The sequence below is a fragment of the Talpa occidentalis genome, unplaced genomic scaffold (genome assembly GCF_014898055.3).
Source record: "Talpa occidentalis isolate TD23 unplaced genomic scaffold, MPIMG_talOcc4v2.1 talOcc4.11, whole genome shotgun sequence".
Taxonomy (NCBI): domain Eukaryota; kingdom Metazoa; phylum Chordata; class Mammalia; order Eulipotyphla; family Talpidae; genus Talpa; species Talpa occidentalis.
This window is the reverse complement of record NW_023601104.1, coordinates 29,046,912-29,073,775: the sequence shown is the minus strand read 5'-3', so window position 1 is coordinate 29,073,775 and position 26,864 is coordinate 29,046,912. Positions and strand designations below refer to the sequence as shown.

General features: G+C 37.0%; 1 protein-coding gene across 15 annotated transcripts in view; it reads right to left on the bottom strand.

Moving 5' to 3' along the window:
- USP3 (ubiquitin specific peptidase 3) overlaps nucleotides 1-26,864 on the bottom strand; it is a 210,770-nt gene that overhangs the window by 45,178 nt on the left and 138,728 nt on the right. For 7 of the 15 annotated variants that reach the window (XM_054687963.1, XM_037502653.2, XM_037502661.2 and 4 more), the window contains 5 exons: nucleotides 20,914-20,974; nucleotides 16,439-16,570; nucleotides 4,436-4,519; nucleotides 2,015-2,096; nucleotides 525-607 (listed from right to left, as the gene is read on the bottom strand). In XM_054687963.1, coding sequence (XP_054543938.1) covers nucleotides 525-607; nucleotides 2,015-2,096; nucleotides 4,436-4,519; nucleotides 16,439-16,467 — 278 coding nt within the window. In that variant the 5' untranslated portion in view covers nucleotides 16,468-16,570; nucleotides 20,914-20,974. Of the gene's footprint in view, nucleotides 1-524; nucleotides 608-2,014; nucleotides 2,097-4,435; nucleotides 4,520-16,438; nucleotides 16,571-17,519; nucleotides 17,583-19,211; nucleotides 19,328-20,913; nucleotides 20,975-22,548; nucleotides 22,648-26,864 lie in introns of those variants that run through there. The other 8 variants (XM_054687969.1, XM_037502652.2, XM_037502662.2 and 5 more) reach the window with 4 other exon arrangements.

Sequence of the window (26,864 nt, the reverse complement as noted above, 5' to 3'; positions counted from 1 at the left end):
CTATGAACATACTTAAGACTCAATGATTAAATAAAGCTCTCTGAACATGGTTCCCTGTAGCTCAAGGGCCTGCAAACCGTGATCAACGCCCCAAATATGGCCCTAGACCAAGAGTTTTTACATTTTTAAAAAGTTGTTTTAAAACAGATGATAGAGGGGAGGAGAAGAATATGTGAGAAAGACAGTAAATGGCATGCAAGACTGAAATATTTTCTCTCTAGCCTTTACAGGAAAATTTTAGCGACCTCTGTCCTAGTCTATCCAAGAAGCAATAGGAAATAGTGAACAGCTAATCTATTTACCAATAGACATGGTTCTAAGCACTTCATATAAATTATATTGTTCAATGTTCCCACTGCCCTATATAAAAACTATTATCCCCAATTTTACTGATGAATAAACTAAGGCATAGGAAACTAAGGTAACTAGCCCCAAGTTGTGACTAAAGTCAGTGAAGTACAGAACATTTCACCTTAACTATTCTGCTAGAAATTGACATCAGATAGTTTAGCTCTGATTATCACCTGAGTGACTGAAGGATGGCATTCATGAAACATGTGTTCCCCAAATTCCGAAGGCCTGTGGCACAAATGGCAGTGGTGCTTCCCTGTAAAATGGGACAAAAAGAGGCCATGTAACACTGAGAAGGCCAACTGTCTCAAAGATGAAAGCAAAGCAAAAGTCAGTATTTGGAATTGGCCCTTTTCTGTGCAATGAATATTTCAAACTTCTTTTCACTTTATGTAAGTGTCTACATATTTTTAGAAGACTGTTACTGCTTCTGGGATTGCTCTAAATGGGTGTATTTTATGGAAATTTATGAGGAAATCAACATTAATAAGTATCATGGAGTACGCAATGCAAAAACCAGGAAGATCCTTAAAGGAAATAGTTTAATATTTAGTAAGAGTCTATTAGAACTACTAGCAATTGAAAATATATAAAACATTGGGGACTCCCTGGTGGCGCAGCAGTTGAGCGCTGGGTTGCAAAGCTGCCCGCAGCATATGCAGCACCAGTTTGATCCCCGGCCGCCGGTTGAGGGTCCCACATGGCGCGCAGACCTCTCCTGCCGCCTGCTGCTCCCCTCAACAGTGTATCTCGTCAGTCTGCCTGTTCTGTTCCCCGCTGGCTCTGGTGAATTCTCTCACCCTCCCACGCTTCTGACTGTACCCAGTGCTTGTATAAATAAATAAATCTTTAAAAAAAAAAAAAAAAAAAGAAAATATATAAAACATATACACCCCAAGTATTTCTGTCCTCAAACTTTTAGCTTAAAACTATGCATAAATAACCAGTACATGTTTTCCTAATAATGGGATATCAATCTTTAAAAATACCTGAACTTTTCTTAAAGACTAGGCTTGATTTTCTGATTAGCTCTACAAATACACCATGATGTTGGAATACTACACCTGGGAGGTTAACCTACTAACCCAACCCATAGCATCTCTATCCATAATTCAGATGACCAGAGAGCACTTCAGCACTTTCTTTCACAAAATCATAACACCTTTAGTTAAGTATATATCCAACACAGCCAGCATGACGGCAGAGATAAAATTACTAATATAATTTTGTGCACTAATATAAAAATATTCAGTGATCTTTAAGTTTTCCTAACCCACTATTGGTTCATACATCTGGTAATAGATGGTTACCAGAATGAGGAAGCATATTCTTTTATGGTGAAGTTGTATTAAAAAGTCCTAAGAATTAAAACTTAGCAAAATTTCAGACACAGAATTTGCACTAGGGACCTTTAATAGAAGAGAGCAAGGATCTTCGGGATCCAATAAAAGATACATGAGTAACTGTTAAGAAGGGACGCTTGCTAAGACAATGGAGTGTGCAGTAGTGATCCTGATGGAAAGCAAGGCACAGATGGGTGGACACCCTGGGGTATTCAGTCAAACTACAAATCATTAGCACAAGTGGCAAACATTAATGTTAGACTTGTAATAAAACAGCGATTAGATGTCAACTAATTCATATTTGAGCAAATTTTACTTACATTTACTTTTAATAACTTGCTGTTTAGTGACGAATTTTCCAAAAGTTTTCTTTTCCTGTGCCTGTCAGCTGTGAAAGCTGAGCTGTTAAGACACAAACAAACACAGTCAAAAAGACAATGTATACATGTGTACAGCAGAATAAAGAATAAACTTAGCTAGGGCCTCCCCGGTGGCGCAGCGGTTGAGCGCTGGGTTGCGAAGCTGCCCCCGGCCTCTGCGGCGCCGGTTCGATCCCCGGCTGCTCCCCGGCCACCGGAGGAGGGTCCCACATGGCGCGCAGACCTCTCCTGCCGCCCACTGCTCCCCTCAGCAGTGTCCTTCGGTCCTTCTGCCTGCTCTGCTCCCAGCTCTGGCTCTGGTGAATTCTCTCACCCTCCCGCGCTTCTGACTGTACCCAGTGCTTGTATAAATAAATAAATAAATCTTTAAAAAAAAAAAAAAAGAATAAACTTAGCTATCCTAAGCACCTGGCATGGCTGCTTACAAGAGGAAGTAACCTATTAGGCCCACTGTGTATTTGAAGGTATTTGAAGGAGTTCTACTTTGCTTGGAAGCCCCCACTGCTCCTCCAGCTGCTCCTCCAGCGGGGTGGGACTGGAAATTGCAACTACCAGGCACTTCCCAGAAAAACTGGCCAGGTAGATGTAGTCTGTGAGACAATCCCCCCTTCCCACCCTTCTATCTGCCTAATCAATTGTGAAGCTTCAAAAAAACAAGAAAACCCATTCCTCATAACAAACAGGAAATCCAGGTCTGACATGAGTATTCTGAGAGTAAACAGTAAGTATCATATACAAAGCTATTTCTTTCTTAATTTTCATCATGTCTTGCTCATTTCTCATAATAAATTATGATATAATATGAATTTAAGGGATGATAAGGTATAGATGATACAAAATCATTTGATTCAAGTATGCTCACAGGAGAGCCTAAAACCAATCTTAACTAGCACAGAAATGTAGAATTTAAATTATTCCAAATTTTTCTTGATCCTATCTCCAAAGGGTCACTTTAAAATTATGTCTCTATGGGGACTACCCCTGAGGGGGTGGGGGGAAGTCAGTATTGTTTAAAAATGAACAATGATGTAAAAAATTTAAAAAATAAAAGCAGATAATGTTCATGCTGAAAAAAACAAGTAATGTCTCAAGAAAACTAATTTAAAGGAAATAAAAATTGTTATTAAAAGTCGGACTTTTAAGTGTGCCAGTTCTTTCCCATCTTCTGAAAATACCAGGTTAATCCAAAATAATATATAACTATTTTTCTTTGCAGAATTTCCAAATGAACTACGATGACCTTCAGAGGATCAGACATACTGACTGTGTAACTGTGTGTACTCCTTCTCAGAGGAATAGTAAGAGGAGATCAATTCCGTTATATAAGAAGAGAAGTTAAATCACAAACAGTACATATACAATGTAGTAACATGGCTAATAGTTAACTTTCAGTTTTAATGTATTAAATATAGAAGTTAGCTTTTTAAATCATAAGATTAAATTTTACCCATGGTCATTCTTAAAATGGCTGAATTCTCTAGATTCTATATCATACAGTAGCCACTCATGTGGCTACTTAAACTTAAAATTTTAAATTCAGTTCTTATTCACACTAGCCACTTTTCATGTACTTAAGAACCACATGTGGGTAGTGGCTACCATATTAGACAGTGCAGATCATAGAACATTTCCTTTACTTCAGAAAGTTCCATAGCACACAAATCTCCATGGTCATGTTTCTATCCACTGTAGCTTTTAGGCAATGCTATTTGGGTTTTTGTTTATTACTTTAACATTGTTCCAGTGAGTTTCATCTGAATAACATACGTGGCTATAGCAAGAAAAAGCTATATAAGTACTTCTTTGTGATAACAAAACATTCCATAGCTTCTTATAATTTCAAGTGGTATAACTACCCCTAAGGATAAAGGAACACACTAGTATCTTGTGCTATTATATACAAATAAAGAGAACTATAATATAATTAAACCTCATTTCCTTTAAAAACAATGCATAAATGTTAGTGCTTAGAAGACCTCATAATGCATTTGACAAGGTTTTTCTATATCAAAGGTAACTCAATAATGAGTTTATATCACATTCTGAGCTTTCCTTGCACCTCCAAAGCTGCCACTGCCAGTATACTGAGTAGCTAATAAGTTGGTGGGCACTAACTCAAAAAACAGGCCCTTGGGCCCTTGGATATAGTGATAAATTTTAAATGAAATAAATACACAGCTATCATCAACAACTATGGGCACAGTTTTAGGAAGCCACATCCAAAGTTTATTTTACTACCATTTCAAACACACTGAAAACATGATGAAGTTATAGAACTCATAAACAAAAATGTCACTGAAAAATTCTAAAGGGCCCTCAATCCCATTCTGTTCCCTTTCTTACCTAAGGCCTATTACTTACTTTTCCAAGTTCTGTAAGTGTTCTCTGACTTTCTGTACCAGTCCCAGCTTGGTGTCATTAACCACAAAATCATCACAGCGATAACTGCAAGGAAAATATTAATCAATGTGTGTAGAAAGCTTGAGGAAACCACAGTAATGAAATCACTAAAAGGCCTGGCTGCTGCCAAGATGATCACATGACTCTGCAGGCAGTTACTGTAGGTGGTAAAATTTAAAGAGAACTTGGAATCCACAATAGAATGTTTCTGAAGAACTTTTTCTAAAAAGCCACATAGGCAATGAACACTAGTCACTTCATACTTTAATTCAAAAGCACTTCAGTTTCTCCTTCAAAAATGAAAACTGCTACATTCTTTCAAATTCTTTTTAGTGGTACATAATACATGGAAAATGAAATAAAAAGCACCAATTCTACTCATCTAGCATTAAGCCCATAGCTTCAAGGTGATATTTTCCAACTCAAATTAATGGGGAGTTTGAGGGAAGGTGAGATTTAAGGCAAAGAGTAATTAACCTACAGATATATTTAAATGAAAAAATTAAAAATAAGGCTATACCCTTCAAACATAATTAAATTAAATACAGATGGTTGAGAGGAAAATGACACCTCATTCCGAGATGCGAGAAAACAAAAGTATAGAACAGTGACTACAATTTTCAGGAAACTTACAACTGCTTTGAAGAAAATATATATGGTGTTCTTTAAAACTGATAGTATGTATGCATGTGTTTTAACAAACCAATTAGCATAAAACATTAGGAATCAAACATAATAAACTTTAATTTGTACATTAGCATTCAGTATTCTCCTGGGATAAAGTCACTTTGAAGAGAAACAACTTACGAGCTAGTATCAATATTATTTTTTTTGAATAGCAGCTTTGTATAAAACCACTTACTATAACTACCAAAGAATAATGATAGTTAACACTTTCATTCTGAGCCAACAAAACTGAATGCATCGTAATTAATAAAAATTAGGTAATCAATAGCAAAATTAAAAAATCCATTACTTACACATCTGAAACCAGTCTATGAAAACGGGATTAGAGAACATAATAATTTTTAAAATCATACTTGTTTCTTTTATTTATAGGAGTCAAAATTTTAAAAGTAAAATAATTTTGAAAACTTAACTGGTATATTACATAGGATATTTAACATGACCTCACCCCCATTAACTGACTACTTATGGTGTCAATCAAGATTCTCTATGGGGCAAATTCCCATGTGAATCCCCAGCATTTCCATGAAGAGCCTAAGTTACCTTTTACATCCTGGACCATTTCTCTATGATCAAAGTACCAGCAACAGCAGGAGAATCATTCTTATTGGCTTTATGATTTGACTTCTTGCTTCCTCTTCACATATATGTTAAGCGGGCAAAGTCTATTCTGTAAATTAGAGCTTAAGGCACTGATTCCTCCACATTCACTGAGAAACTGCACTGTTACTCTAATTCCTCCTTACATTTTCATTCTATGTGCATAAACTTATGCATGTATTTCAGACAAAATATTACCAGTGTTCAAAACAACTCCAGGGCCTCCCCTGGTGGCACAGCAGTTGAGCGCTGGGCTGCAAAGCTGCCCGCAGCCTCTGCAGCACCGGTTCAATCCCTGGCCTCCAGCGAGGGTCCCACATGGCGGGCAGACCTCTCCTGCCGCCCACTGCTCCCCTCAGCTGTGTATTTCATCAGTCTGCCTGTTCTGTTCCCCGCTCTGGTGAATTCTCTCACCCTCCCACACTTCTGACTGTACCCAGTGTTTATATAAATAAATAAATCTTTTAAAAAAATTAAAAAAAAAAAAACTCCAAATGCTAGTGTTCATCTGGGAAATGATGTCTAAGGGTATATTTAAATCATCTTTCAAGTATTTACAGGATGTCATAATACCTAATTAAAAAGTGAATCCCTTAATCTTCACTAAGAAAGCAACTGCTTTCTTTAAAGAAACAAGAGATTTCAAACTAAATGAAATGACTGATTTTTTTCCTATTAAAGTGATTATTTTTGATGTGACATGGATTCAGCCTAGGATATAAAAATCACATTTATTAAAGCAACATTTTTACATATTAAAATATAGATTTGTCTGACCTTGCTCCATTATGAACTAGTCTGGGCTTAAGTCCAGCTGCTTCATCTCTCTGAACTTGATCATTGAAGCAAATATGGTGCTCTAAGATTCAAAGCTATGCTCATGGGATTAATACAATTGAGGAACTAAATTTTAATTTTTTTTAATTTAAAACAAGCAGTGTAAAACATTTTCCCATTAAACACAAATTTATGGCTTTAGAAAAACTATATTTCACTTTTATTATTAGATCGTATGAGATGTATTGCAGTGTACATGATAGGCATATATCTCTTCTAGTATTACACATAAGCCCATCATCAATCTAGTTTGCGTCAAGAAAATGATTCAGTTGAAGTTATTTTTTATGTAACAGTGTAGCACTAGATAGAGTATGTCTGAATATTTTAAGCAGACAGGATGAATTACAGTGAAACCTGTGTAAGTCATACTTGGTAGCTAAATGTAACAGTTTAATTGTAACTATTTTCTAGCTTTAAAAATTAAGAGTTAATTTTTTTAATTAAAAAAAGGCACATGAATGAGACACAATGAAGTGGAAAAGGTATGTCACAATTTTTACAGAGAATGGCAATTACAATTTGCCGCAATAGAGCAAAATAAGTAGTGGTTTGATGTTTTAAGATAAAATAATGTTAAGTCATTTTCAGCAAATGCATATTAATTTAATAAAAAACTGCCTCTCAACAGCCCAAAAGCAATCAATGAAAGTAGTCCTAATAAATGAAATTAAAGTTAAATATATAACAAAAAATTTCTGATTATTAAAGGATTTGAGCTTGTAATTTTGGCCAGCTATTGTCTTGAATGCTTGCTCAAGAAAGAAAACCATTATTAAATGAAGAGATGAAAAATTAAGTCTTTATTTCAATTAGGGGAATTGCTTTTTAAATTTGAGAAAAAGAATATAAAACACATCATTTTACCAAAAGTAAAAGAACTTCAATTGATCCACCAAGCAGTTGTCAGTGAATAAAAGATCTTTCCAATAACATTAAATATCAATTCAACATTTGAAAAATTCTAATTTATTTTTAGCTTTACATGAGTTGCTAGACACTGGACAACTGATCCTTTTGTTCCATTTTATCTCAAATGACTTCAAATTTACAGAGGAATATCTGCCATCCATTTGCAACCTTAAAAATATTAGATCTTCCGTTGTAGATATTTTCTAGTGTTTTACATGTCACTTTCAGTTAGATAGGAAAAAGCTTCTATAGAAACAATAAGCCAGTTATGTGAGATGAAAAATATGGATTTTTTTTGGCTAGAATTATGTTTCTTTTTTAAAGATTTATTTCTTTTTTTTTTTTTTTTTTTTTTATATAGAGGCATGTTTTTATTTATTTATTTTATTTGTTTTGTTTTGTTTTTGTTTATACATGCACTGGGTACAGACAGAAGCGCGGGAGGGTGAGAGAATTCACCAGAGCCAGAGTGGGGAGCAGAGCAGGCAGAAGGACCGAAGTACACTGCTGAGGGGAGCAGCGGGCGGCAGGAGAGGTCTGCGCACCATGTGGGATCCTCCTCCGGTGGCCGGGGAGCAGCCGGGGATCGAACCGGCGCCGCAGAGGCCGCAGGCAGCTTCGCAACCCAGCGCTCAACCGCTGCACCACCGGGGAGGCCCTAAAGATTTATTTCTTTATTTTTACAAGCACTGGGTACAGTCAGAAGCGTGGGAGGGTGAGAGAATTCACCAGAGCGGGGAACACAACAGGCAGACTGACAAAATACACTGCTGAGGGGAGCAGTGGGCGGCAGGAGAGGTCTGCCAGCCATGTGGGACCCTCGCCAGCAGCTGGGGATTGAACGGGCGCTCAAGACCCAGCGCTCAACTGCTGCGCCACCAGGGGAGACCCTAGAATTATTTTTCTTATATTTGTTCCACCGTGTGATAACACTGAAAATATATGTGCTCTGAACTGTATCATGGACGCAGTTATTGGAACGGTTCAATATTTATGTGCAGATGCTGTGAATCACCACCATTAAAAGAAACAGAAGGTATTAAATTTACTACATGTTTTTTGCTAATGTTCACTCCTTGAGTGATGGAATAGTTTTACAAGGACTTACTGTATTGTTAACTCTAATTAGAGATTTTCTGGAAACAAAAGGAACACTTGCCAATATTCAACAAAAACACCACGATGTGATCTACATTTCTCACCGTCTAGAAAAGTGCACACGAACAAACTAAACTTAAAGATCTGAGAAGCAAAAATGCTTATTTGTGCTCTGCGAAGATGCTAGACAAGTCAGAGAATTAAAAATTTTTATAATACAAATCAATATTGATTTTACACATTTTCAACACTAATGAATTTGTAGGTTTTAATAACAGCATTATAGTAATAAATTGGCTACAAAATCTAGAGAGAAAAATTGAATACTTGTTATGAACAAATTTAGAGCTGATTATGTGTTTGTGTAATTCTCTTTTGAGAATGTTATTTCATGATGATCATGATGATCATGATGAAAGGAAAGTACCAGCTTCCATAGACCCAACTTTTAAGAGTGCCAGGCATGTGGGAGAAGATCAATAAACGGTCTTGCCTGCCTTTGTGTAACCAAGAACTACCCCATAGCTCCTCTTTCTCTAGCTGCCCCATTCCTCTGTTTTGATTTCTTCCTCCCTGGCCCAGAGGTCAAAAGAAAATAAGTAGCAAAAGTAAGAAATGAACAAGAATTTACATGTTGTCAGGTTGCTTTAGTCTTTAGCTAAGAAGCTGCTTTCAAATTGGAAACTATACCAATTAATACTGGTATTAAAAATACCAAGGCAAACAGAAGGACTTAAGATAAACAAGTTCTAAAAATCTCTTACTGGTTTATAATTGTGTTGAAGCTATATGGTAAGATTTATGCTAACTCTAACACCTAAAAAAAATGTAGCTACTCTTAATTTTCCCTTTGAGAAGATGACAGCAGAAGAAGTAGTACAAAAAAGTAGATAACGATATACTGTGCTTCAAAAGCTTTTAAGATTGGTCCTCTGAAACCTGGAATACATTTCCAACTTGAAATAAATGTTATAAATATGATTAGATACCACAGCATGAAAACATACCTGGTTCCCCAAGCGTAGCTGAAATAATATTATAAAAAGTTCTACTCCTCTTTTTCTTCTTTCTATGCTCCTGACTCTGAGAAATCATGATAGGAGAATGCTGAGCAGGTTCAGATAACTTGAATAGGACCTCTCTAGGAGAAGAGGCCCACGATTGGCATCTTCATCTACACAGGACTTCATGTGTCTGACAAACAAAAGTCAGGAACTACCTATATTGATATGTATGACCAACTTTCAGGCTATTAAATTTATACTTAAGCATGTTTTTATTTAGTGATTTTAGATGACTTCAAGAAAAGATGAGCTCTACTGCTAACAGACTACTTGTCAGGTAAGGAAAAGAAAGGTTCACTTCTCTGTTAGTAAAAAGAAAGAACTTTCAGAAATTTAAGAAATTGTAAGTAAATTGAACATTAAAAATAAAAAATATTTTAAAAATATATCAGATAACATTTTAGAGATGTCAGATCAGGAAATAGGCTATAAGAAGGCAAGGTAGGTGGGGGATTGGTATCTTCCTTTACTTCTAACACTTTGAGACAAGCAATACTATCATCTTGGCTATATAGATTAGTCTCAAAACCAAATTCCTTGAACCAAATATGATCTTAAAGTAGTTTTAAACTAATTTAAGACTGGTCCTCCCTGGGGGCACAGCAGTTAAAGTCTCAGTGCTATCAAGCTATCACCAGTCACTTCTTCCTCCCCTCACTCAGTCCCTCCCGCCTTCCCTCCCTTCCTTGCTTCTGCCAGTAACTGCAGCATTAAGTTAACCTACAAGGCGCAGCTATCAAGTTAACATACAAGGTGCTATCAAGTTAACCTACAAGGTTATCAAGTTAACCCCCAATCCCCAGCTATCAAGTTAACCTACAGGGCGCAGATGACAAAATAATGTATTCAGTATTTTCTATTTCAAAGGGATACCTGCATAAGAAATCAAAATTCCTCATTTCAATCTTTGTTTTTTCTTGACCAATTTGTATCTTTGTTTCTTTTTGTATTGACTGGGAAGGGAAGTTAGGGTAAGCACAAAGAAAATACTGCTTAACAAACAATAAACTGAATGTGTGAAAAACTGGGGAGATTTTATTTTTTTTTTAAGATTTATTTATTTCTATAAGCACTGGGTACAGTCAGAAGCATGGGAGGGTGAGAGAATTCACCAGAGCCAGAGCGGGGAATAGAACAGGCAGAGGGACAAAATACACTGCTGAGGGGGCAGGAGAGGTCTATGCGCCATGTGGGACCCTCACTGGCGGCCGGGGGGATCGAACCACCTCTGCAGAGGCTATGGGCAGCTTCGCAGCCCAGCGCTCAACCACTGCACCACCAGGGGAGGCCCAAGATTTTTATTTTTATTGAAATCTTCAGTTAACTCTAACTCAGTTCATCTGATTTATCTCTTGAAGGAGTGGGTTTATATTTTTTTAATTATTTTTTTAAGATTTTTTTTTTCTTTTATTTTTACAAGAACCGGGGTACAGGCCAGATGTACGGGAAGGTAAGAGGATTCACCAGAGACAGAGTGGGGAACAGACCAGGCAGACAGACCAAAATACACTGCTGAGAGGAGCAGTGGGTGAGACAGGAGAGGTCTGCCATTGCCATGTGGGTTGCTCCGCCACCGGCGGGGATCAAACTGGCACTGCAGAGGCTGCAGACAGCTTCACAGCGCTGCACTCAACCACCTGCACCACCAGGGAGGCCCGGAGTGGGTTTATATTTAATCAAAATTATTCCTTTTATGGCTGCTATCTGTGTCTTGAGATAGTGACCCACTTTTCATTTTTGTGCATGTGCTTCTTCTGGATGGCCTGTTTATATCAGAAGTAAGGAAAACTGCTCTGTAAGCATGTCCCTCTTGGGAGATAAATGGAACAGCCATAGCTCACGTATATCATTATTTAGGTCTTCTTCGGCAAAAAACGTTCTATGGTTTTTCATTCTTTAGACGTGATCAGAGGACATATTGTTATAGAGTTAATGTAACCTTCCCTATTTTCAGAAGAGGGTTAACAATATCCAAACTTTCAAACATATATTGCTTTACGCTGCACCAGAGACCAAGTATGGGGAAAAAAACCAAAGATCTGACATATGGTTCCCAGTCCCTAAGGACATTTACAAGTCCCTAATGTGCAGCAGGAAATTACAAGTATCCCAAGAAATCTGAGTTTAGGAGCGATTACCTCCAGTTAAAACTGGAGATGGGTAGGGGGAGTAGAAGCAGTTAAGTGATGACTTCATAAAGGATATGCAAAGATAGGAAAGGGCAGGGAATCTTAGAGGAAAATAAGGATAGAAAAATGATAAGCCTCACACCATGTTTCAACTTCTTCAGAGCAGAGAGCACATGAAAAAAAGCTGTAGCTTTAGCTAAAGTAAAAATTCAAACAATAGGGCTTCCGTGGTGGCGCAAGGGATTAAGCACAGCACTGTGAAGCTATCTGCAGCCTCTGCAGATCCCCAGCTAGCCAGAGAGCTACCAACCTGTCTCAGCAGACCTCTCCTGTCTTGCCTGCTGTTCCCTCAGCCGTGTATTTCAGTAGATCTGCCTGTTCTGCTCCCCACTCTGTCTCTGGTGAAACCTCTCACACACCGCCATGCTCCCACCCCCACACCTCTGGCCTTACCCCAGTTCCTGTATGCATAAATAAATCAATCTTAAAATTCAGACAATAAGTGTAATAATTAATAATCAAATAGATTAAACCTGATATGCCAATAGTTTACCTCTGAAGTAAATCATTCAGTCTAGAAACAAGAAGTTTATGTACAAGGAAAATTTATAAATGGCAGTAAAAACACTGAAGTGATAGAATGTACCACATCACACACACACACACACACACACACACAAACACACCCATACAGAAAGAAGAAATTTTTGTTTGTCTGTTTCTTAATCATGTGGGGAAATTGTTAAACCACAGCTTCATCAGTTTTCAACTACCACAGATTCCTTTTAGGAATCAGTGTACTGATACAGGGTGATTCCCTGGCATTTTATTCTAAAACCCACAAATGCAATTATAATGTGACCAGCTGCAGCTCCCTTCCTGAACTTCAGAATCTGAGTGTCTACACACTTGCAGTTCTGTATAACTTTACACAAAAGACTGGCAATTGGCCAAGAAGCTGTTACCACGGTGAACATTCCCCAAGGTTCAAGATCTGCTATTTAATTCCAATTCGGTCATGAAACGACATGTACTCTAGCACACAATGCCAATATAAAACAAATTAAATTCAAATTCTAGTTAAGAAAGGTATTCCTCCAAAATTCAATATATAAAAACATTACAGTATATCATTTAAAGAGCCCTATGAATATAATTCCACTCCATTAAGATACTAAAATTTCCTCAAAGAATTTGTTTCTTCATAATCTTACCAATAGCAAGAAAACCCATTGCAAACTTACAACATACAAAGATTTAATTGTATTTCCAAGCTTCCCAATTAAGCATTTCATGCACATTGCTAACAAAAATCAAGAAGGCATGTTCTCAACAGCTGATACATTTATGACTATAAGATCAATAACTCAAGAATAACCTTAATTTCTTCTATCTAAAGAGATATACTTACAACCTTACAAAAACAGGAGTCTTTCAATTAGGTAGCTAGATCATTCTAGTATGAAAGTTTCTTGAGGGGGAGGGGGAAAAACTAATGAGAACACTTTAACAGCCTGGCTAATGCTTACTTTCTAAGAAGGAGGGTTTTATAACAGCAAGTAATAAATAAACTGAACACTAGCCCTTGTGTGAAACTCTTGGAAAGATTTTCATTTTTATTAAAATGTTCATCTGCCTCTAGCTTCCTTCTCTTCCAGACCTACATATCATTCTCACAAAGGATCACTGAAATAGTAGTGACAGAAATGAGTAAACCTTAAGATGTCTGATTCAAAAGCCACAATTTAATAATGTCAAATCTGTAACAATTTTAAAGAATTGGAAAGCCACTAACCATTTTTTCCTCCTTGTGACAGATATCTTTCTTCAGTACAATTAACAACAAAGGAAGATATAGGAAGGTGAGCACATAACCTCAGCAGAGTGTGAATCAAAAGTGGTATTTGAACTTTAAACCCCTCTCCCGGTCCAGTACTGCCTTCAAGTACAACATTCAAAGGCTGTAGGGCAGGAAAAAGTATCTCCAAACGGATCCTTTCAGTGGCTTAGGGTTTTTTTTCCCCCTTCAATGTCAAAAATCTTCTGAATTGAGAGTAAACTGAATAAAACAAGTAAATAATTACTTATAATTTCCTAGTCAAGGAAAGAAAATTATTTTACATTGATGTTCAAAATATTTTCTGGGCATACCAAATGGATACAGACTATTAAACATTACTTGTAACCTAAGTAATGTAGTTCTAAGTAGTCACAAAAATAGATACCTATTATTGTCATTTATATGAAATAGGCATTTCTTATATTACAAAAAGAAAACTAGGCCTCCAGTCTCCTGGTAAAGATGTGACACTTGAAGAAAAAAATAAAAAGGAAAGAAAGCAAGAGTGAAAGACAACACACAAAATGCTTGACATTTATTTGTAGAGAAGAGTAGAACTATGCTGGTAGAAGGGAAACTGCCAAAATTTTAAACAAAGAAGTTAAAATTTTTAAGATTATGTAACAAAATGTTAACTATATGGTAGAAACATGTTATAAAAAACGAGTTATTTTAAAATATTAAAACAAAACACTGGCTCCAGAAGCACAACAAAACACGCCATTCCTCAGAAGACCACTGATTCCACCCAGTTTTTGTACAAGGAGGAGAAAAAGTAGGAAGAGGAGTGTCCACAATGCACAAAGAAAACATGGGCCTAAAGATCATGAAAGTAAACAGTAAGCAGATCGCGAAGGCACGGCAGTACAATTCCCATGACAAGGTCGCTTGTCAGGTCTATCTCCAGGTCAAGTTCAGCATGTTTCAAGGCATCATGCCTCCCTGTTGCCATCCTCCAGTGCCTCCACCTCTGTGGCCAGCTTCCAGGAGTTGTCAGCCTATGTCTTCAGCTGGATTAAGTAGAGCACTATAAGCCTCAGACTCTACAGAAAATCCTGATTGGTATACAACACCAACTAAAGAACCAGATTTAACAACCAGCTCTTGGAACATGCAGAACAACCAACAAGATGCTCCTGAGTCTCATATTTGACCACAGAGCCACTGTGTTTATGAGACTGGGCTGTGACAACACACACCAATAAGCTGCTTTCTCCTTGGTGTTTGGTTCCCTAGCCTCCCACCCCCATCTCATGCTTAGTGTGGCTGGGAGTATGTTTGTTTTGTGCAAGTTTCTGATTATTATATTGAACATAAAACTTGAACCTACCCAGGGCCTCCCTGGTGAGGCAAGGGGTGAAGTCTCAACATTGTGAAGCTATCCGCCAACCAGGGAGGTAACCCACATGGCGCAGCAGACCTCTCCTGTCTTGCCCACTGTTCCCCTCAGCATTGAATTTTCAGTAGATCCGCCTGTTTTGCTCCCCACTCTGTCTCTGGTGAATCCCTCTCATCCCCCACACCTGTGGCCCACATCCCAGGTCTTGTATGCATAAATAACCTTTTTAAAAAAAATACTTGAACCTACCCAGATTTCTCTCCCTTCCCATATATGAGACTGTGGGAGCGATGAGTGTCTGTTCTGCACACCCCAAAGAACGCTTGGTCTCTCCCCTTTTTCTAAGCCTTAGATTTCTGCTCATAATCTACTCATATTTGGGAACTGATCTCCTCATTTCAGTCTCTTAGGCAACATTTAGCCCAAGTCTGAACATTTTGATAGTAGTTGGATGGAAGGAACAGAGTAAAAGGAAATTCTCCCACAGCCCTAAGCATGAAAGACCACCTGGGTCCTAGGTTAGGGCTGTCTGGACAGCCCAAGATGAGGAAAGGACTTTATGGCCAGCTTAAGACATGGCTGCCAGGTTCTTGCCCTGGTCTCCTACTCCACCACCTGTGCTCCCTTCCCTGCTCTGGCTAGGAGAGGGAAGCAATTTTCCTACTTACTGCTGCCCTTTCTGTCCCCCTAGGCAATAACATTGTAAAGTCAAGTGTGAAAGAGAACTATATAATAAAGTTTACTATTCTTCTAAATACCAACAACGCAACTGCTAAGGTTACAATCTTAGAAAATTAACTGGGCCTCAAAATTACTCCCAGCCTCCTGTCAAGAGATGGTAGTACCATCTCTCAGGGCTACCTGCATTTCTCCCAGGTCTTAGGTATATGATGAAGGGATAAAGAAGGTACTCTAAGGGCCTTTTTGTGGTAGAGACCAAAAAAGTCCTGGGTGAGGCCTCGGAGTACCTGAAGGCTGAATAGATTAGCCTCTCTCTATCCTTGTTCCCCAAGCTCCTTTCTGCCTTCCTCTGAATTGGTAAATGGGAGGTTTAACTACCCAGAGGAAATTAAGTATTTTGTATCCCATTATATTACAACAAATACTGTCAAATGCTTCTTAAAAAATTTAAAAAACATAATAAAAATAGATACTTTTCATTTCATTAAAGCTTATTGGAATGGACAAGGAAAAGGGGGTAGGAAAAGGGGGTAGGAAAGAAGAGGCCTAGAAGTTGAAAGGAACAATATAAAATAAAATCCGAATGAATAAGGACAGGCATTTCTTATGGTTCCAATTCCCTATGACCCCTAACAGAACTAAAAGGAAGTAAAGGTAGAGGTAATTGACTTAGATTTGGGGGGGACAGGGGAAAGGGCCTCACAAGGCGAAAGCAAGAAGAAAATGAGAAAATATACATATAGTAAGGAATGTAATTTCCAGAAAATATGAACTTACCAGAATGTACTGTAGCTACTACAATCCATACAAACTGTGTGCTGAGCTTTATCCTGCTTTTCTGATTTCTTATGGTTGGTTAAGGGTATTTGTGCATCTTCATAATGTTTTTTTGCATGGCCATTCACATACCTTAACAAAAAAGAAAATTTATTTTAATCTATCTCTTTGGAAGTTAAAGTAGATGATAAAATTAGATGTTTAATCAAATCAGAATGAAAAAGAATTCTTACTTTATAAGAGCATTCAATCATTTAGTGATTTATTAAGCTGAATACTTAAAATATGCTTCTTTTTTTGCAATCAAATATGACAGTCAAGTTTTAATTATATATAAGCCTAGAAGCAGGCAAGAAAAGGCATTATCTATGCAAATCAGCTTCACTACCACTGATATTATCATGCTTTTGCTACAGTTTTCTTTCTTTCTTTCTTTAAGCTCTTCTCAGCCTGTTAACCCCCAACCCAAGCCATTAAACACAAGCTTTGTAAACTAAATTACTCAACCACTTCCTACAGTACCATGGGTTCTGCCTGGGTTGCTGCTTAATGTAAAACATGAGAGTAGATATGGAAAAACAGGATCCTCTATCTCTTCCTCACAATATAGCCATAGCTTTAGATTTTTATTTGATTTTTTATTTGACAAGCTCCACTCATAAGGAAACACGTTTGTTTAGAAGTGATCCAAGCAAAATAGAAATCATCTTCAGCATATATAAATTGTTATTTCTCTACATGAATAAAGACAATCAAAGGCTGACTGTATATTCACAAATACTTTGTAACACGTTCCAACTCAGATTTAGTAAATCATTGTATTAGGGAGAGGAAAATGAAACTGAAATAAGGGTTCATATGTACATGTATGCACCCAAAATCAACTATACCTTCACAATGTTGTAACTGACCACTACTGTGAAGACCCTTATAGAAGAGCTCCTAGAAAGCAGTCAACTGGTAGAAGGCAACACTGAATTGAAAACCAAGAGTATTCAAAACAAATGTTGGTTACATGGTACCAACTAAACATGCTCAGAGAGTATACATGGTTTTCGTCTGTACCAGTGGCAACACTTACCTTGGCAAAGTAGGAAAGTTGTGGTAAGTAGGGAGGATCAACATCAAGCCCAGTCTCCATATCCTAGGGAATTTGGAAGCACTTGAGGCACTACTAACCTCAACTCAGAATCTGATCGTGTATCCCCTCCCCCATTTTTTCAGTGTAGTAAACATAGCAAGATTTGCATGTACATGGTCCACAAAAGGGAGTGAAATAAATTTTAAATTAAAATAATTAGAATATAAGCTCAAAAGTAGATTGCCCAGGTTCAAAAGTCGACTTTGTCACTAGACATGTGAGCTTTGGTGAGTTAAGTTCTCTATTCTTGTTTTCTTATCTGTAAAATGGAGATAATAGTACTATACCTTATGGGTTGTTGGGTGATTGAATTAAATAAATAATCCATGGTTCAGGTTGCATGAATAAATGAATGCATGCTAGCAATTATTTTTTCATTATATGTTTAACAACCATTTATTCAGATTCCAAACATCATAATTCCTTAGAAAGTTGTCATATTAAGCACATACTTCAAGATAACACATTGCATAGGTGAAGAAACAACTAATATTCCATTGATAAAGTAATTTCAAGACATTACATAGATTCAATATCTAGTTCAATTTCCACATTTACATACACATAATGTGCCTTGGAAAGCAACAGTATGCTTATAATGAGTTCAGGATTAAAGAAAAAGCAATACTGTCTCTGGTCAATCCTCTTACCCCCACACCTCTGGCCTGTACCCCAGGCCATACATAAATAAATAAACCCCATGCATAAATCTTTTAAAAAAAATACTGAACAATAAAGCCATTACCATTTTCAAGTCTTTGAAAACTGATCATTTGTACGTAGTACATACAGTTCATTTAGTTACCACACTATAGTCTCCAAACGCACTGGCTATTTAAGTAGTTACTGTAAATGCCAGTGATAAAGTAAGAAATATACTATAGCTGACGTTAAGATTAGCAATGTTTTGTCTAATGATTTCAATACATAAGTCAGAAGCTAACAGTTATATATAAAACTGTATAATACAGTTATAGGTAACATGTAAATAGGTATTTCTCTCATCTAGTTTTAGATTTTAACTAGACAATTTGACCTAAAAAGAAAAAGTGTTAATATGTATGTCACAGATTTCTAACAATAATCACAAATTTTAAAAAAAATTTTAAATGGGATAGTGTCATGAAGACCAATAGAATATTTAACTAGAAGATGACAATGACTGATAAATTATGTTTCCTGGTTGAAAGAAAATTCCACTCAAGACTTCTCAGCAGGTAAGTGATCTAAAATTACTGAAAAATCAGAATACTTGGCTATCAATACCCAGGATTACAAAATAAAGAAAAATTAACCAATCAGTTACATAAAATGAAAATCTAAATGCAGGCTACTCTCATTATCTATTTAATCTGTTTAATCATATTCCTCTGAAACTATATCAAATTTCTAAATTTAGTATTGCTTACCATAGAAAATAGATTGCCGGCAGCATCTAGAAATTTTTCAATTTATTTTTCCAAAAACTAAAGAATTGTTTGTTGCTCAGTATTAAGAACATTATTCTCTCTAATTTTTGAGAGTTTGTCAGGTCTTTTTGTTAACCTATGACCTTTAAGACTTAGGTTGTAGAGCACTATGAGACAAATGGAGAAAAGAACTATACAAATTTTATTGCATTATAATTCTCACCTCTCAAACTCTAGGAGAGGAATCTGTCTCTTCAAATGCCGAATTTAAGTGCTTCTACTTTTCTTCTTTTAAAAAAAATTGTTATCTGTACAAAGTATTTTCAGGTTCCCCAAATCCTAGAGATTTCAAAACCACAACAGCCACAATTAAGATAAGCAGTTAACATTTTCCAAAGGTACTCAAGTGTACATGGAAAAAATACTCAATTCTAGGACTCAAAATGTGAAAAATCAAAAATTAACGAACAAAGATGCTCTCTTCATGCAATTAGGTTTAAAAACAACAATGGGGAAGTAGTTCTAATAAATACAATGTAGATTTCAGCATGTGTGAATCAGTATGATTTCCTAGCTCTTTGCTGCTAAGCTATTAACGTCTGAAGTAAATTCAACATGGATTTTCTGTTAAAAGAGCAATAGAAATAAATGTGCTATTATTACCTTAGTTAAAAAAAAAAACAACCGGGCCTCCCCTGGTGGCGCAGCGGTTGAGGGCTGGGCTGTGAAGCTGCCCCCACAGCCTCTACAGCACCGGTTAGATCCACATGGCGCACAGACCTCTCCTGCCGCCCGCTACTGCCCGCTACTCCCCTCTACTCCCCTCAGCAGTGTTTCGTCGGTCTGCCTATTTTGTTCCCGCTCTGTCTCTGGTGAATCCTCTCACCCTCCTGCACTCCTGACTGTACTCAGTGCTTGTATAAATAAATAAATAAATCTTAAAAAAAAAAAAAAAACCAACCCACAAAGGTTGATATTTGAGTTTGTGTTAGAAGAGTTACTATTTAAGTAACATCATTTTGGTGTTTTCTTTTTTAACTTTTTTTTTACATCATTCTTCATTTTTATGCAATGTATGTTTTATCATCTCAAGTATAGTCCCCGTGGAATTCCCACCACCAGTTTACCCATGTACCATCACCATAGTCCCTTGTGCTCTTCCCATCCCTGTTTTGATCAACTCCCTTCTTCCCCTCTGCAGAATGTCTCTGGTTTATAGTTTGAATCCAAGAACTGGGAGGAAACAGATTTGAGTTGGGATGGTGGTGGAGGTGGGAGGTGGGGTAGTCAAGTCCCTTGAAAGCAAAAAATGTCTTAATGGGACAAGGAAACATTTGATACTACTTAGACAGCAATTAATAAAGAACTCCACAATGGGCCTACTTTCAAGGGAATTTCTTTACCAGTCCATATTTTAGTAACTTTGTCTTGTTTTCAGAAGAATGATGTGTTATCTGGGATTTGAGTCATGCCAGTAAAGGTATGGATAGCATAGGTAACATGTATAACAAGAATGGCCATGTATTGATAACTGTTGAAGCTGGGTGATATAAATATGTAGTTCAATTATGTTCTCTAATTTTGTGTATACTTAAATTTAAACCTTATGAAGGATTAAAAAAATCCATAAAGAATACTTTCATTTTAAGATTACAAATTTCCTTTATTTCATCTTTTCAATCAAATATTACTTGTCGATCATTAAAAGTCTGAATGTCAACACAAAGAATTTTGACCCCTATATTTTTCTCAATTTTACCACTGAATAAAGGCTTTCTGAGAGGGAAATTCTACAAAGACTGGGACTATACAGTATGGTAAGCAATGGTGCTAAATAAATCCAAACCAATAAAACTGTAACATAAAGCTTAAAAGCAAATTGAAAAAAGTAAGTAGGGTAATGATGTAATAAATATATTACCTACCTTCCACAGTGGACACTTGAACAAGTCAAACAGACCCAGGGGCTTTTGTTGGACCGGCACACTAATAAAAAGAAAAATAGACAGTATACCAATTGTATCATGTTATATCCTATTTTCTCCCTTAATCTGTAATCTATATGCTTTGATTAAGTTATAAATGCCATGGCTGCTTAGGTGTGCTGAAATCACAAATCACTACTTTGTGAGTGCATTTACACAAAATGGCTCCCTAACTGAAGTTATATTGAAAACAATTTAAACGCATGTCCACAACAGAGGCTCATTTTAATTGTGGAGTTAACTCAAATAGTTTAACCACAAGTTAAACACACATACATTTTTCTCCTCTATAACCTTACTTTTTACCATAGTCTCTGAGTCTATTTTATCATTAAAAATTTTTAAGTTTAATTTTTTAATCACATGTGTTTGCCATGCAGATCACATATTACAAATATGACAACTGTTTCAGTTTATTTAATGAGAGGCATAACCTAAGGAAACAATAAGACACCAAGCCCACTTTTTCCCAAATTAATTTATTAGTTGTATAAAACATAATTAGTTGTATGACAAATGCATACAATTTTTGTTGAGGGTGTAAGCAGGACATTAGTTATTTTATATTAAGTATTATAGGGGCAGGAAGGCCAGGACGGTCCGGAAAAATTTTAAATATTGATTATAATTTTGCTTGCTACCCACTCATTTGAATAAAAAAAAAAGCCCATTAAACACAACAATGATTTCTAAAAGGGAAGTGATTGAAAGTAGTCAACTCGAAAGCTTTCAAAACACTTAAACTTTGCTCAGACATATCTGCATTAGGGTAGAGCTATAAGGACAAAGAACATGTGTTTTGAGAAAAGTAGCTTCACAGGTACTCCCTAATACACCCCCTGAAGAACTACTAGTCAGCTTCCAAGTAGCATGGGATGGACACCAAAGAACCAACATACACTCAGAATGGTAATAAATCTGCTCCCTGGCACATAGTAGGTGCTCAATAAGCCTTTATTAAAGGAAAGTTTAATTTTCTTAGTATACAGTACAAAGTTCTTCCAAGATCTGGTCCTTGCTCTAATATTCAAAGGAACTTACTCTTAAGAAAAATTCACCGAAAACTGGAAATAAGTTGAATCAAGAACTGTAAATCCTTCCTATGTATCATGAAACCCTGCTTATTAAGTCCTTCCATAATATTCAATTATACTGCCATTGTTTCACCAGCTGCTCACTACTTATTAGGAACCAAATTCATGAATTTGTAAGTTTTTATTTGGTAGAGATCATTTCTATTCAGCAAACACAGGTTATAATTTTTACTATCCTATATGATATTGACCAATTTCATATCTAGTCTAGCAATTTATTTCAATGTTCTTTCTTCAGTGTCTACCTATACTCAATTAATTTCTCAAATGCTCTTGGAATCAGCTTCACTATCCTGCTGGTTCCCTCATTAAAGAGCTGAAAAATTATTTGACATATGTTCATTCTATATTTGTATCAGAGCGGAGGTGACAGAAGAATTGGAGATCAATGATATGCTGCCCAGCACAGGTGTCCAACTACTTTTGAATGTGAAAGCTCTGAATGGTAAAAAATCCCTTCCCAGTTAGCCAAGGGCCCTACCTTTCCTTGATGCATTCATATATTGACATTAACTGCCAAGGTCATCCTGAAGGCATTTGAGGTTTTTACTGTAAGACAGAAAGGACAGGACAGGAAAGAATACCTGCTAGCCTGTTACCAGCAATTATTTTAGGTAGGTACATAAGGGGAGAATGTTGACTGTATTTGTACACCCCTGTAGTGTTTGAGTTATCACAAGAATATGATGTTTTGGGGCCTCCCTAGTGGCACAAAGGGTTAAGTCACAGCACTATGAAGCTATTCCAAACCACCGCAGCATGGCACGAGTTTGATCCCCAGCCAGCCAGGGAGCTACCCACATGGCACAGAAGACCTCTTCTTTCTTGCCCGCTGCTCCCCTCAGCAGTGTATTTCAGTAGATCCGCCTGTTATGCTCCCCACTCTGTCTCTGATGAATCCTGCACCTCTAGCCTGCATCCCAGTTCTTGTATGCATAAATAAATAAAATAAATCTTTAAAAAAAAATTCAGTAAGGTGAGGATTCAATGACTAGGATTCTAGTCCCAGCACTACCATCCACTATTAAAATTGAGAAAATTACTAATATTCTGGGTCTATTTCTCATTGCAAAATGAAGACAAAGTGATCAGCATGTCCTTTTTAATTATAAAATTACTGAAAGAACATGAAAGGACCAAAAAAAAAAAAAAATGAAGCAATCATGTCATCCTCTACAGACAAATTCTTCCAATTCCACTCTCTCTTAATTTTCTTAAAGACTTAAGAAAAAGATTAATTGCTAATATAATTTTCTAAACAAATTGTTTTCAGCTTTTTTAGGGTGGGCTACTTCCTACCACCTCTGAGGGGCAAATATATTCATACCACTTCACCCATCAGCAACAGCAACTTACTGCAACAGCATGGAGCAAAGTGTGTGGAATCACTGTTCAAAAGTATTATAGACAAACATGCTGCCACAACAGTAAAACTCAGAACATACCTGACATCACACACATAATTTTTAAAGTGTCACACTCTCAAAAATAGTTGCGACCCATAAGAAAACACTCAATGTTTCTTAAAAGCAAGTTCATTTTTGTCTAGTTAGTACATACCTAGTAAATACTATGTGCCTAACACTATTGAAACCACTTTATGAATATCACCTATTTAACCAATCCAATGAAATACATACTATTATTTGACCTGCTTTGTAGATAAGGAAATTTAGGCACAAAGAAGCTATGTAACTTGTTAATAACAGTAAGCAACAGAACTAGAAACTCAAACTCAGACAGCCTTTAAAAGCATGGACTGTTGCAAAACAGGAGGTACAGAGAATGTCATTTTTTGTTGTAAAAAGATTCCATACAGTATGTTTCTGCATATATATTATATACCTGTACATTTATTTTTTTAAGTTTGGAAGAGTATACAGTAACTGCTAACAGTTACATAAAAGGAATGGGGTGGGGGACTGAAACCATATGGACCTACTTTCAGTTTCAACTATTATGCAAATTTTTTCAGAGAGCATTACTTCTTTTATAATAAAAATAAAATTTAAGTGCTTTAAACTTAAAAATACTAGTATTATACAGTTGCATTAATAAAATGGACTTAATCGGGCCTCCCTGGTGGCGCAAAGGATTAAGGTAACCTATGTAGCTATCCACAGTAGTCAGGAAGCCTGTCCCACATGGAGCAGCAGACCTCTCCTGACTCTCCCACTGCTCCCCTCAGCAGTGTATTTCAGTCGACCCACCTGTTCTGTTCCCCACTCTGACTCTGGTGAATCCTCTCACCCCCACACCTCTGGCCTGTGCCCCAGTTCTTGTATGCATAAATAAATAAATCTTTAAAAAAAAATAAAATGGACTAACTCAAAATTATTAAATGTGAATGGTATGACAGACCAAAATCTAAAACTCTAGATTTATAATATGATCAATGAAAACAATTTTGCAGCTGCTATTCAAAACACATGCACGCCATTAAAGTATCAATAGTAAAAGTGTCATTCCTCTTGAAATGGAAGGATAGGGCTGCCCTATAATAAAAATGCTATGTACATATATAGTTCAATACATATAAGTAGAAATATATTCCAGTACATATAAGTAGAGATATTTCAGGACTAACCCAACTTGCCTTCCGATATATTTTTAGATGTTTAAGAGCAAGGCATATAATATTCTGTATATCATAAATGTTCATCATACCATATGCTCACAAGCCTATTCTACGTTAAAAGCTCTGAAGTCGCCTACCTTCAACTTGAATTCTTTGAAATTACCAGGGGAAGGAGTCACATAAGAATAGGAACTAAGCCTTAACGCACTCCAGAAAAGAAGAAATCTGCCAACGATAACAAAGCAACTTGAGAGCAGCCAAAATCACAGTCCATTGCCCGTTCCTCCACCCCAATGCTATGCCTTCCGGGAGCAGGCACTGGGCTCTAAGGGAAAAGGGAAACAGAAGAGTTCTCTTAAAAAGCAGCAAAAGATGCCAGGACCAAAGAAGTACCCCCAAGATAGAATTTGGGAGACTAAACACAGATCCAAATATCCAAATACTGAGGAGGAAAAGGAGGAGGAGGAGGCCAAGCACAAGCACAAATAATTGCTAGCATGCATTCACAAGCTCACAGGTGACAACCCAGAACTCAAGGTCAAGATCACAGAACAGAGGATTTGGGGTTAAGGCAGGGAAGACAATTATGAAGCAGTTTATCTTTGATTGCACTTCCACTCTCTCCCATGAGAATATTTCCCACCTTTCTCCCCTGGCAGTTCTTTGCTGCCTCAGACCCATTTTTGTTCAAGGCTAGCAATCAATTAATCTCTCCTGAACTATTACATAAGTAAATTGTTTTCTGGTCAAGTCGCAGTTCAGTTTTTCTCATTGCCACAGTCTCCTTTCTGTTTAATGGTAGTGTGGATAACCACAAATTTTTTGACACTCCTCCCACTGAGAGGTGGGTCTATGACACCATGGGGCTGAAGATATCTGGAGACAGAGAATGAGACCAAGGAACACAGATATCAGATATGTGAGTTAAGAAACCATTTTGGAAGAGGATGTCCCAGCCCCAGGACTCCAGCTGACAAAACGCTATACAAGTTAATTTTTAATTCCCTACCCCACAAATCATAAGCAAAATAAAATGGTAATTTTCCATCACTAAAATATAGGATGGTTTGTTCTTATGAAGCCAAACAACTCACCAGAATGTCAGACACTGATGGTTAGCCCAACTGAGGATGGAAATCTTCAAGAGGTTCTACCCAGTAGGAATCAAAACTATCTAAAGTCTTTACCATCCCCTCTGTAATAAAGGTGGTAAGAAAGTGAAGACATGACAATCTATCCTCAACCAACCTGCCAGCATCCTTGGGACTGGCTCTTTCTAGATCCCATTAATATTTTAATAACTCAAATCCAGCTGTGCTATTTCTAGCCCCATTTTGGGATTCCTAATCGGCGGATCGGGTAGGACTCATTTAAAACTTTGTCTCCCACTTTTCTCCCAGAGCTGTACATTTCCTCATTTCCCCTTCCCTTTGTAAATAAACCTTTTATTAACCTTTCACGTGTGCCTGCAGTAGAGCATTGATAAGTCCTTTTAAGTGCACGGGTGAGGACCCACAGTCAGGCACCCCGTTTTGTATCGGGGTTGCTCTACAACAATAAGACAATCTAATTCTTTTTTCTCTTTCTCCCCCCACCCCATTTTACTAAGTTTAAGGTGTAGGACACAGTTTAGTTAACATCTACCATCTCATACATCTCAAAAGAAAGAAAAAGAAAACAATGTTTTCTCTTGTTGGAACTCTTTGGACCTACTATCTTGACAACTGTCAATACATCATACAGCAGTGTTAACTACAGTACTAATTCTTTCTTGAACATAAATGTGATTCTTAGTGGTGCCCTATGATGTAAAACCAACTTTCAAAATCTCAAAAGCACTATTCCCATAGCAATCCCAAATTCTGGGCCAAGATCCTTAACAAAGTGTTTTTCTTCATTAAATGCCACAAAGCTTTAATCTTCATCCCTTTTGCTCCTGGGTTATGTTCTTTAATAAGCATTCTGGGAAATCTCAAGATTTTACCGATGGTTGGATCTGAAAAACTAACTCTAAATAATTAGGATGTGAGACCATTCTACTCAATCTGTTTCCAGTTCTCTCTATGCTTAAGAGTTCTGACATACTCCTCAGTCAGCCTGACTTGATCCCTATCACACCTAGAAATGCCTGATCCCAAGCCCTTGTAGCTGGATTCAAGAGCCCACATCCTAATCAGAATATGAAGATTTCTGAGGAAGTACTCACACTTTTCTCTTAC